This window comes from Trachemys scripta, chromosome 2 (assembly GCF_013100865.1).
Source record: "Trachemys scripta elegans isolate TJP31775 chromosome 2, CAS_Tse_1.0, whole genome shotgun sequence".
NCBI lineage: Eukaryota > Metazoa > Chordata > Testudines > Emydidae > Trachemys > Trachemys scripta.
This window is the reverse complement of record NC_048299.1, coordinates 74,926,587-74,940,108: the sequence shown is the minus strand read 5'-3', so window position 1 is coordinate 74,940,108 and position 13,522 is coordinate 74,926,587. Positions and strand designations below refer to the sequence as shown.

The following is a 13,522-nucleotide window of genomic DNA, read 5'->3' as shown; positions in this document are numbered from 1 at the left end:
CTTTCTGCATGCTAGCCTTAGCTTTATGGCAGGACTTGCTTTTTACATTTCATTTGAGTATCGTCGAAAGAGGAAAAAGCAGATTACCCAACTAATAAAAACAATCAGACTATTGCATATTTTAATCTAGTTCTAGAGAGATTTATCAGATGTAAAAAAGTTATTGGGAAATGACCCTATTGCCCAGCCAGGAAAACAAAACTGCTCAACTAAATCTCCCCCACTGCCATTCAGAGATTCTGATTGTTAGGATTACAAATATTTGTAGAATGCTCCATTCTAGCACTTATAGAAGAGATGGGAGACTGACAAAGGGATATACAGATGTCTGTAAAAAGTTGCTTGCAGTCAAAGTTTCTTACTACACTATGATGGATCAGGCAGTCTGAGCTGGAATTTGCACATTGTAATTAGCTATTTTGCTACGCTTCCAACAGTCAAATATGAGACTCCTACTTCCCTTCTGCATGCAACTGTATCAACTCAAACCTTTTTTAAACCATAGAACTATAAAGATCCACATTATAAGTATGTACTGCACTTAGCTAGCTGGTGACTGAAACTACTCTAGTACACAATGAAGGTGCTGCAGCTAAGGAATTGTGTACACAAGGAGCATAAGTCACCAGATGCAAACCAATTGCCCTAGAAATGTATTTTTAAATAAAAGGAATGATACTTACTTTGATCCTCTAAGAGGAGGAATAGCTCTGTTTACTGGGTTGCACGCAGTGAGAGGAAGGATACTTACAAAGCCGTTTTCAGTATCCTTCAAAAGGATTTTTGGCATGTCCTGCACTTTCCCCTTCAATTTAGGCACTGTAGATGCTACATTGTTTGCTAGTGAATCCTACCTCAGTGCTGCTGCGGACATCATGCTTTACTTCCTTAGGGCCCAGAATTGGGCCTTCTGTTTTTTAAAAAGCCATTAGGTTAATCATCCGTCTTGCTTAATCCGTCAGAGTTCAGAAAGAGACTTAATCCACATAGTTACCTTTCAGTGGGAGTACTAACAGCATCCACATGGTCCTAAAACACAGTAAAGCTGAGAGACTCCATTAGAAGTTAGACCTCTTCTACCCCTAGCAAAATGTTTGAAATTAACATTTTTACGCAGTCTGACAAGATTGCGTATATGCATATTTTGTACAGCAGACATACCTAAGGCTTCTGTACCAGAAGGTGAACATGCCACATACAGAAGAGTTTCAGAAACATGTTAGAACAGCCTATGAAAAAATGTAAGATTAAAAAAAAAATACACTGAGTACCAGTTTTCAGTGTATATTACCGAAAGTATGATGAAGCTTAAAAGGTGATAAGCCATCAATTCACTGCTCTTTGGTAAAGCCGTTTACATTGCATCTCACTTCAAGGCTGCTAACTTGTTACCACACATGCTTTAAATGTTAAAGGCTTATTTTTATACTTTCAGCACCACACTGCCAGCTAGTGTAATATTAAATTAACGGATGTTTTGAGCAGTCTAACAAAAGGTAACTCGAAAGAACTTGCTCCTTTGGTATTTGATGGTAATATTCTATTCATATCCATTTGTCATTATGTATTTGATATACAGAATTGGCATTTATAAAAAGTTTAAAAATAAAATGGTAAGAGCAATTATTTATGAAACTGCATTTTCATTTCTACTTATGTCTGTGTGCTCTTCACAGCCTGCCTGAACACAGCGAAGCAAGCTATGCACATACACTTCAATTGTACAGTTAGCTACTGAATGCGGAGGTGTCCAGAGGAAGAGGCCCTTCCACATATTTACTCTTTAAAATTTAGTTTGCCCTTCTGCTGCACGTTTGCAGGGTACCAGCTCCTAGTTTCTTGGGCCACATCACCCCCCAACATACTTTCTGCTAGTAATGTCTCACCCTACTGGAATCTGGCTAGAACTTTCATGGAGGTACACTGGGTAATAAGGAAAACTTTCTGTTTTGGTGTCCTGTGGTGCACAAACAAGTCAACTTTCCAAGAGTGCAGGTGTTTTGGATCTTTAAGTAGTAACTTACCTTTTAATAGTAGGAAGGATTTGATGCCAAGGGAAGTAGGAAACAAGGAAGTGCATTTGAGAGTTGGCATATCTGCAAAAGTAGGTACTCAGCACTTAATTGCTTGGTTGCTTACTTAACTAGAGGCAGAATAGACAATTGGTTTAGCTACAAAGATTAGGTGAAAACATGAAAATTATGCAGTTTTATTAAGAGACATTTCTGTATTTTATTTAAGCTACAATCTATCCATGTTTCCCAAAGTATTTGTTGCTTCATAAACTGGAGATATAAACACTTCTTCCTAAGTATTTGTCTAGCTTGAAGAGGCTAATGATCTAAACCTTTGTTCTGCAAGTTCCAGATCACAGAATGCCCATCTCTGTTCAAATGATCAGTAGCTGTAACACACTGAATCTCCATTAATTCTGACAACAGGCTCCCTTCCCCATGACTTTGCCTTGCTTTGTTACAGCTTTCCATAGTGAAATGAAGCACAGAAGTGTTAGACAACATATAAGACCTTCCTCTGCTGCATACTAAGTGATCTTTCAAAAAAGGCAACACTGTATACAAGTTGGCTAATCTTTGGTCATAGGAAATTCATAATACCAAATGAGTCATGAATATAAATCTAGTTACAAAGCTGTAATGAGACAATACTTGTCCACATACTGCAGGGTATTCCTAGTGTTAGGTCTTGTTTGAAAATTTACTGTCCCAGAGTTGGGTATTCTCCAATACACTGATTCTGGAACTGCATTAAGCCTCTGTTTTCATTTCAGTAATTGCCAGTGCATTTGGCATTAGAATCATGAGAGATGATGATTTCATTGAGTGAATGTGGACCACGTGCACATTTTAGTTGTAAAGAGGTTTAAATATCAGACTATGGTTTTAGTATGGAACTACTTTAGAATAGCTACTGAAATATTTAGTACTTCAAATACACTGATACTGTACAACACAAAATAAAATGTGGAAAACGAAAATGTTTACTGTAGTGTGAAGAATTTTACATTTACTTTGAGAATAGATACACAAGCCAAGGGGCAGGGACAAAATACACCAGGACTGCAAAACATGGAATAGAAAATACTTTGGGTGATGCTAAACTCCCATCCAATTAACAAAAAAACTGAATACTTTAGATATAGTAGGGTGCTTTCAGAAATGTTCAGCTACCAAAACTGAGAAGTCCTAGGATTTTTGCTACCACTTATTAGCATAACTACCAGACACCACTACTGCCTAACAGCTGCTGCCAAAACATGCCCCCATTCCCTTTCTATTTTTAGTGAACAGTTTCTCTAGGGGATACTAAAATTGTAAGTCCCTTAAACAGTTCTAAAACCCCACGTTACAACCTACAGAGAAATTAACACATCATCAATCCACATTAGCAACTCCTTTTCTTCATGCGTATCTTAAGGACGAGCCTCGGTAGGTCGAGATCTATAACTACTTCTCTCTGGCACACACCAATTCATGCCGTTTTACAGTAACAACACTTAAGGTGCTGAAAAATGATACTCAAATTCTTAGAAACAAGTTAAATCTGTCATTTTGGCACTGGATTCACCGTGGAAAAGTCGCACACACTCCACCCCGGAAAGTAGGGGCCTAGAAAGAGCACGCAACTATTGAGTAATAATGCCACATTTCTGCCACCCTCTCGGGCCAATACTTTAGATCATGACTAGTTTCCTCATGAGCATTGGAGGCAGGCCGAAGACTTCTAGACCCACACATGCAACAGCTGCCTTGTATATAAAATACTCCTACAGTTTCAGAATAATACAGACAAATACGGCTGTTTAAAGGATATGCCAATTCCACTTCAGAGATCCACTGTATCTAAAGTGCATCTCATTCTACAAAACTGAAGCCAAACTGCTCACAAGTGTTTGGCTTGGATTTCACACCCCTACTGGCATGTGTTTATACGGGAACAATGCTAGTTATTGCTTCAGCCAGGCTGCTACAAAACAGTTTACGAAGGCTGTGAAATACAGCGAGCACAACTTACATGTTTGACAACTTGTCTGTCCTACAAAGATTTTACTGAAAAAAAAACTTCAGCCTTCAACATCAATTAAACTTCTTTAGTGCAGTTTTAAATTTGTAGAGTAAACGCTTAAGATTTGGCATATATTAAATAGTTATTGGCACAATGTTCTTCAGACATTTTGAAGTTCATGTATATTTATACTCCCATTAACCGGAGCAGCAGGAGGACTCAGCCAATTTGTACAGCTTTTCTGTCTGCAATGATCCCCTCTTTGACTTTCATGCACTGGAGTGAAAGCTGCTTCATTCGGTTATCCAAAGCCAGACCCTCAGTGGAGTTGCCACTGCTGCTCCTATTTTTGTTCACTTTGTTGCTCATCTTGTTCTCAGCTCCTTCTGCCCTATCCCCTGCAAAGACACAATTAAAATATTATTAAACCTTAAGTCTTAGAATGCTATATCGGTCAAGTGGGCACTCATACAGCTTCCTTCGCCAAAGTATCTAAACCTAGGACAAGTAGTAATATACTTAGGGCTCATCTACACTTACTGGAGGATTGACACTGTGGCAATCAATGCATCGGCAGTCGATTTAGCAGGTCTACTGAAGACCTGCTAAATCAACCGCCGATCGCTCTCCCTTCGACTCCTGATTGAGAGGAGTATGGGGAGTCAACAGGAGAGCGTCTCCAGTCGACATCGCATAGTGTGGACCCCACAGTAAGTAGATCTAAGATACGTCGATTCGAGTTATGCTATTCACAGACAGTAACTCCTCTCTTAAAGTCGTCCCAGTTAATGTTGTTATGTTGCTGATCAATTAGGGAACATGCTTGTTTAAAGTTGTGCAATGCTCCCTTCTAACACATTGTTTGACAGCCACCTGCTTTGTCCACTGCTTGCAGGAAGAGCAGCCTGTTGCAGCTAGCTGGTGGGGACTTGGAACCAGGGTGGACCCGCAGGCCCCCCATCAGCTCCCTGTGCTGCAGCTGCCCAGCAAGCTATCAATTGCTGGACAGTTCAGTTGTCCCTCCCCCCAATGCCATGTGCTGCTCCTGCCCTCTGCCTTGGAGCTGCTCCCAGAGACTCCTGCTTGCTGTGCGGGCGGGGAAGGAAGGGGCTAATGTCAGGGTGTCCCCCTCCCCCCTGCTTACCCCCTCTCCATATAGAGCAGGGAGGGGGCATGGACGGAGAGAGACAGAGAGAGCTTGGGGCAGCAGCTGCTGTCTCAATTTCCTGATCCACTTAAAAAGACAATGCACTTAAGAGTGGGTCAGCTTACTTAAAGGGGCAGTGTGCATCTCTCTCTCCCTCCCACACAAGGTGTGTGTCTGTCTCTGTCTGCTATGCGGTCTCCCCTCCCTCCTGTTTGTGCTGCCTTGATGAGAGGCTACATTAACAACAATGTGGTAACACTTGAGGGCTCAGCCAAGTGCTAGTTCATCATTTAGCAGTAAGGCATACCCTGGAAAATAGCCCACCCTCTTCCACCCTCTAACTTCACCACCTCAACCAAGCTTCACAATCATCATAGCTGTGAACAGTATTAAATTGTTTAAAACGTATACTGAGAGTATATCTATACAATATATAGTTTTTTGTCTAGTGAAAAAAATTTCCCTGGAACCTAACCCCACCCCAGCCCCCCATTTACATTAATTCTTATGGGGAAATTGGATTTGCTTAACATCGTTTCACTTAAAGTCACATTTTTCAGGAACATAACTACAACGTTAAGCGAGGAGTTACTGTAACTCAAATTGCATAGCTTAGATTGACTTTTCCCTTTAATGTGGACAAGGCCTTAAATAATGGATGTTGGCCTTCCAAGCTGAGTTTTGTCTTGTGCCCTGAATTACCAAATGTAATGACTGACAGACTTCAGTAGGAGAGTGATTAATCCTCTAAGCTCAGTTTCTCTTTGGCACCTTATTTGATCAGAACTGGGAATCAGGATTTTCCCTCAAGCAGGACATCATTCTCCCCTCTTCCCCCCCAAAAGAAGCTCAGCGCTTATCCTTCCAATAATGTAATATCAGAATCCAAATATTGGAAGGCAGCAACTGATGTATCAGTTACTGCTACGCCGCTAACATCATTGCTGTATAGAACATGGGTTCAGGCGGAAGTGAAACAGGGGAACCTCTCATTTTAGGGAATAAATAACTCAGTTTTTAAAGGGTAGTAATACTGTGGGATGAAGGGGGCTCTGGCACCACCCCCCAAGCACCCAGAGAGCAGATAATGTGTCTGAACCAATCAGCACAGCATCCCTGGAGGAGTTGAGCAAGTTCTTCTGCTCCTTTATAAAGCTGCATAATAAATTGGTCCTGTGCTAACCCAGCTCTGCTTACCTCTTTCAACTTCACATTCAGGCGATGATGCCCCACTGCATTCACTTCGAGGACCTAGTACAGGAAACACCATCCCAAATTCAGAGAGGGAGACAGGACTGGGCAGATCCAGGCTTCCAGGTCGCGTTGCTGGAGGAAACTGAGTGGGCATCTCATAGGGACTTGTAGGACCAGAACTGAAACTGGACACCGACTGGGTCTCAGAATCTTCTTCAGACACAAAGCTGCTGCAGTTGTCATCCTCAAACACTTCAGAAGCCACTGTAATGTTTAAGGGGAATTCCAGTTAGCCTACCCATTTCCACAAAGCAGCTTTTACATGCAATTTCAGTTGTTTGCTTTTCCATCAGCAGGATGTACATTGCTATCTTAAGGGCTGCATTTACACGTAGAGTTTCACTACTTCTCTGTAGTCTATTAACATTGCATCTCATTAGCAGGCCTTGGGTGGGGGGGGGGGAGATTCCCATTTCTTGAGAAGCTTTTGGGAGAAACAAGCTAATGTGATGTACCATCCAATACTGTAACAACAGCTACTACTCATTGTGTTAAGATAAGGTTGTTTTTATTTGTACTATCCCTCCCAATTGTGTGTCTTGTCCACCTATTATAGTCTGTTGTAAGACAGACAAAGCAGTTTGGGACAGTGACACTCTCTGTAATAAGTGTACTGTACCCAGCACAATGGGGTACCTGACTGGGGCCTGTCAATATTTATCTGGAGTAATACTTAAAAGCCAGATGTGGCAGAAGGTGGGAGCTCAGCTACTGCATGTTATCTTAGTGCTTATGCAGCTAAAATCCAACAGGACTCACTAGAGCAGTGGTTCTCAACCCACAGCCCAATCAGCACACAGCTGCAGCCCATGTGACATCCTCAAGGCCATACAGGTAGTTGTGGCCAGTGCCAGGTGCCCCAGAGGGAATGAACAGAACAGGTAATCATCAAGTGAGCCATCCCCCGTCGCCCATTCCCAGCTTCTGGCAAACACAGCCTAGGGACACCATCCCTGCCCATTCTGGCTAATGGGCATTGATTGACCTATCCTCCATGAATTTATCTAATTCTTTTTTGAACCCTGTTATAGTCTTGGCCTTCACAACATCCTCTGGCAAGGAGTTCCACAGGATGACTGTGTGTTGTGACACGAAATACTTCCTTTTATTTGTTTTAAACCTGCTGCCTATTAATTTCATTTGGTGACCCCTAGTTCTTGTGTTACGAGAAGGAGTAAATAACACTTCCTTATTTACTTTCTCCACACCAGTCATGATTTTATAGACCTCTATCATATCCCCCCTTAGTCGTCGCTTTTCAAGCTGTCCCAGACATAAGTAGTCCCATTGCAATTAAAGGGGTTACTCATGTGCATAAGCCTTTGCAGGAGTAATGCCTCTGACAGAATCATGTAGGGCTGAACAAGCCACATTCAACAGGGAATTTATAATGACTGGAAGTTATCTTCAGTTACACTTCCTTGCAGTTCTTGCTATTTAAAGCAAGATTCACTCAGAAACCAGAACACAAAGCAAAATAACAGTGATAACAAGGAAAACATTCAAAGGAAAACATTCAAGGATTTTCTATTTTCTCATAAACCTTTGGCTCATTATTTACAAACATAAAGGGGACAAACAAAGAAACCCATCAACTTTGTTGTTTCAAGGATCTCCAGCCTCCATGTATTACATGTTACAGAACTGACCTAAGAATGCTTCAGCAGATAGATGGATAATCACAGCAGCCACCTCCTGATTTTTTTTTAAACATTAAGTCCAAGATTGCACAGCCGAGTTCCAGCTCCTCCAGACATAAAAATGGTACGTAACTGGTTCTTCCCACTCACCATGTTTTATCAATACACATGGGGCAGTGACAGATAATTTTGCAGGGAATGAGCAACAGTGGCTGCACAAAGTAGTTCCTATTTGTAGAAATTATCTGCTTCGTAAGTAGCACTAATCTGCTAGTCTAGGACAAATACAACTAAAGAAAATTACAGTTTATATTTAATTGCCAAAGACAGGCTATAACAAGTAAAAAAACTGAACAGTATCTATTATTGTCAACAAAAATCAGTGTATGGTGCTTACAAGTTTCACCTAAGCCTGGCAGACAGAACTTTGTTCTGTATTCAAGAAATAAACAGTCCTGGGTAGAAAGGGATCACCCATTATGATGGGCAGTAAGTTAAATTTTCTGGGGCTAATGTTCTTATTGGACTGGCAGGTCTTTAATCCACTGTCGGGCCCTGATTCTGGATTTTCTCTCACCAGCGAGAGTCAGGAGTAACTCCACTGAAGTGGAACTATTTGGTCCAGGGTGGACTGATTTAAGTCAGAGCAATTTAAATCACTGATTTTAATCACCGAGCAGAAAACCCTGATTTAAATCTTGTTTTGCATTTGTTCTGCATAGTGGTCTTCCTAAAGAAAAGTTGATTCTCCTTAGTTAAATCACGTTGATTTGCAACTAAATATAGCCTTTATGCTAACTTTGGTACTTAATCTATCCTCCTGGTGAGGAGAATGTTTATGCCCATTTAGATAAGCAATTATATAGCTTAATATACAGTTATTCCGAGTTATCAGCTAGGAAATAAGTGCCTCATTCACCATTTTAGTGTGTGAGAAAGTAAAGTATTAATTTTCTTTATTTGTGATTTGTGTCAGTCTCTATCTGGATGGAAATCAGAATTCAATTAATGCATAAAACAGCATTTTAATTGTTTATATTAGTTAATTTTATTTAAGTGTACTGGATACATAAGAAAAGACGTTTATTAAAACATTATTTGCATTTAAAACGGATGCATTAAACAAAGGCAGTATTATCTGTAGTCAGAATTGAAGTAATGGTTGCTGTTTGCATGTTCAAGATTTTAAAACTAATAAATCTCATTCTTTCACACCTACTTTTTATTCATAGATTTGCAGAGGGGAAACAAGCTTTCCTGCTTTTTCAACTCCCGATTGGTTTCTGTACTAGTCATTGAACTGAACTAGTTGAATAAATTGAAATAAAAAAAATTCTCTGCACCTGCAGAAGAGTCTACTGCACTGTCAAAAGCTGGCGTAGCACTTCAACAAACTCTGGTTCCATGTGCTTAGCCAGTGGCTTCCACCAGTTGAGTTGTTTGATTTTCTTTAAAACTTGGCAGCAAACTGCGTAATATTATTGTTTATATTTAATTTAAATGATTTTAACACATTATAAGTATAGGCTTTAACACAGGTTGCCATAATTTCATATAAAAACAAAAATTAAAAAAAAATCAGACCTTTTAATTTAAAATCAGGGTATTTTTAATCATCTATATGTATTCACCATGATATGGTAGTAAGATTGGTGCGAGATCAGAACCAGGCCCAATATATCTGTCTACACAGAATGAGTTGTGGAGTAGTTGTCCTAGTGTGTATGATCTTGGAAAGTGCAGGCAGGGGAAGGGCAACAAATTGGACATTGTGTGCACATTTCTAGCTACTTTACATCCCTGGCCACCAGGAGTGTGCATTCCATGAATGAGATGTAAACATCAACTAACAGACAATGCAATATTGAGGAAAACTAAATCTAATAATGCCAAGGTGGTGGGCGATATGGCATGTATCAGCTTGTACTTATATATAGGGACGACAGACTTTCTAAAGAAATAAGCCCAGTAATACTTAAATAAATAAAATTAATTAATTAATTAATGGAGATATCCTATCTCCTATAACTGGAAGGGACCTTGCAAGGTCATCGAGTCCAGCCTTCACTAGCAGGACCAAGTACTGATTTTGCCCCAGATCCCTAAGTGTCCCCCTCAAGGATTGAACTCACAACCCTGGGTTTAGCAGGTCAATGCTCAAACCACCTAGCTATCCCTTCCCCAAAAGCTATCCCTCCCCCTCCCTCTTCTGGGGGACCTTCCTCAAAATTTCAAGGAGCCCTAATGGCTGGCTTATATCCATGACAGCAGTGTATTAGGGCTGCAGGGAGGACATGCGACTGGGTTATGGAGTTATAAACTGTGATCATCAGCACTTTGACAGGGTTCTTTCCTGCAGACAAGAGCTGAGATGCAGAGAGAAGGGAGCTGTGGGATTGGATTTACAGAAAGGATAATTTTTGGAGCAGAAAACTAGAACTGGGAACGACAGAAACAGAAGCCTCTTTTGGGTCTCAAACTATTTTAGTCTCTCCCCTTTAGCAGCTCACTCTTCCTAGTAGAGAGGGGCCTGAATCAGAATCCCAGATCCAAGGCTCCCCAGAACTTGGGGAATGTTCCGATCTTTGCAGCTCAAAATCATCTCTGCTAAACAGCGTGACTATCTGGGCCTGTGGCGCAATCTTACTGCTGTTTGTCTATCTCTCAAAGAAGATGCATCTCCAGTCCTGACATGCAGCACACTGAGCTAATATGTTCCTATTTCTTTGCTTCCCTTATTCAAAGGACCAGGCATGGCTGCACTATTTACATGGCAACATATCAAAGGAGCCCACATCATGCAAGCAGCTTGTGTAGACAAGGCCTAAAGACAAGAGTTGTACTGCTTTAACTATAGCTTACTATATAGATGTGCCAGTGAGATTAAAGCAGCACAATGCCCCCCAGTATGGATGCATTTGTATCAGTAACCCAGCATACTGGCATAACTGCATCCAAACAGGGGTTGTACTGGTATATTTCAGTAAAAAAAATAAATACCATACCAACAGAAACAGTTATATCAGTACAAAACGGTGTGTAGATCAGGCCCTAGAGTTACTGCATAATTGTTGTCACTTGTGTGCATTTATTTACATGCTTTGAAGTGTGTTGATTTTGTTTCATGCATGCAACACTGTTGTTTGCAACAGCTGTGATGCTAGGAGCAAATAGGGAGTTTCCAGTCTTCTCTATTTCCCCTGAGAAGGGAATTCTCAAGTGCATGGTAAATTGTGGAGTTAACAGAAGGTGCAACTGAGTTACCTGAAGTTGTAAAGTATCTGACTAATCACCAGCTGTAGGATACAAACAAGGTCCTTCATTTCAGCCCCCAAACCTCCTATATGACACTTGCCCATGGGAATTTCTGAACACACAACTTTATACTTACTGGAGATGGAGTCCGACTCCAGTTTACATGCGGAAAGATCTTCCAACGAGGTGTTACTGCCTTCTGCACCCACACCACACCCCCGGGGTCCCATGGCAGAAGACCGTCTCCTCTCGTGGATCTCATCTGAGATCATCTCCAGGTTTTTCAAGGCTGTTTTGTACTCTCCCTTGGCTAGGGCCAGCTTTGCCTGCAGGTCATCCACAGTCTTCTTGAATTGCTAACGAGGAAGGCAGATGGGGTTTCTTTAAACGATTGCGGATTTCAAACAAATTGTCATTATGTAAGGAGGGAAAAGGGGGCTTCATTTCCCCAGCTAAGCAGGCAACATGGCCTAGTTGATAGAGCACTGACTGGGACACAGGCGACTTCTATTCCTGGCTCTGCCACTGGCTTGCTGGGTGACCTTGGACAATTCATGTCTCTGCTCTGTGCCTCAGTTCCTCATCTGTAAAATGGGCATAATGGGGATCCTTTGTAAAGTGCTTTGAGATCTACCAATGAAAAGTGGTATATTAGAGCTAGATATTATTAAATAATTTGAGTGTATAGGCTAAAATGTAACTAATAATTTTGGTGCACAGATGATGAGAGAGGTTTTTAGTTGAAAAGTACCTCGATTATGCAACAAGCCAGGGAAGTTGTGAGGGGATACGTGGGGGGGGGAGGGGGACGAACAGTTGTGGTGTTCCAGTTTGAATGAACACTCCAGTGCATTGGAAAGGATTCTCTGTGTGTCACATAGCCAGGAATGGCACATAAGCCTCTATTAGCTGAGGGCAGGTGATCCATGTTAAGATGAAGACCTAATGAAAGTACTTAATAATAGACTATGTTTATTCTGACCATTTATTGAAGTGAATGGACATGCACAACTAGCAGAAAACTATTTGGGACAGTTCTCCAGTTCCTGATCACCTAGACTGGGCTCTGGAGCAATTGGGGGCATTACTGCCACATGTTGGAACAAATGCCTAAATCTGAATGTGCCTGAGCGGAGCTATTGTATATACCCTCAGCAATTCAGTAGCTGACAGCATGAATGCTAACAGTCCTTTCCTCTCCCCCTGCAGGGTAAGGGAACAGGAAAGGCTGAACTGCTCCACTTGGCTCCAAACAGATGCAGGAGGTTTTCCGGGCAGAAACAAAACTAACTCATCACTTCCTGGTCACTAAAACTGCATACATGAGTTCGGACCCAGGTGGCAGCAGGCTTCAAAGCCTTGAATATTGTAGTGTGCAGCTTTAACTGCCCCTTCTTTCCCCCTCCAGGCACAACCCCCCTTCCACAGCTAGGAGAGAAGACTGGTGTTAAGGAGTACGACAAAGAGCAAACATGAAATACAGCCTGACAGGATGGGATAGGACCGTATCAATTTATGAACTCCATTTTGTATTGTATGTTGAACACAAGACAACTTGCCTGAGGGCAGCCGACTGTACTGCATTTTCAACAGCTGCCCTGGGGCATATCAAAACCTGTGTAAAAATTACAAGCTGTCACTTTAATTTTCAGGGGGTTCCTGCTCCTGCTTGCAGGCTAGAGGGCTCTGTAGGGAAGCATGTGATCGGTCTGTGGACAGACAGCCTAGAATAAGGGGAGGGTGAGTTGCGCCTCTCTGTTTTAGGGAGTCGCCTAGCTTGTCACTCTCCGGTTTTGGCTCTTGTACGTTATCGTTCTGAACTCTAAGAAATAGAGTTATGTAGCAACCTTCCTGCAAGAGCACTTCTGTTTTTATCTAACTTCTCCATGTGCCTGCCATGAACATGATGTGCCCTGCCTCTGAGAAAGACACTGGACAACACAGAGCTGAAGGACTATCATCAAGAGAGCAATCTAGGGCCACCAACTTTGCTGTCTTTCAACCACTGGCCCCACTCCCATGGAACAATGGTTTCTTTGCACAGGGGCTCACAAGGTAGGGCAGACATGACTGGGGGGGTGGGGGAGTTGGGGCCCGCCTACTTCACAAGTGGAAACAGTCTCTTTTGGCCTTTTATTTTTAAAACAGGCTTCGTGTATTCTTCAACATGAAGCATTTGGAATGGAATGTACTTTGTACAGAA

The 13,522-nt window shown here is 41.7% G+C and overlaps 1 protein-coding gene across 1 annotated transcript in view; it reads right to left on the bottom strand.

The window, feature by feature from the left end:
* Positions 1 to 2,975: 2,975 nt before the first annotated feature.
* SH3BP5 (SH3 domain binding protein 5) overlaps positions 2,976 to 13,522 on the bottom strand; it is a 61,614-nt gene continuing 51,067 nt past the window's right edge. Inside the window, exons 7-9 of the mRNA XM_034760897.1 lie at positions 11,456 to 11,675; positions 6,368 to 6,628; positions 2,976 to 4,421 (exon numbers count right to left, since the gene is read on the bottom strand). Coding sequence (XP_034616788.1) covers positions 4,243 to 4,421; positions 6,368 to 6,628; positions 11,456 to 11,675 — 660 coding nt within the window. The 3' untranslated portion in view covers positions 2,976 to 4,242. The remainder of the gene's footprint in view (positions 4,422 to 6,367; positions 6,629 to 11,455; positions 11,676 to 13,522) is intronic.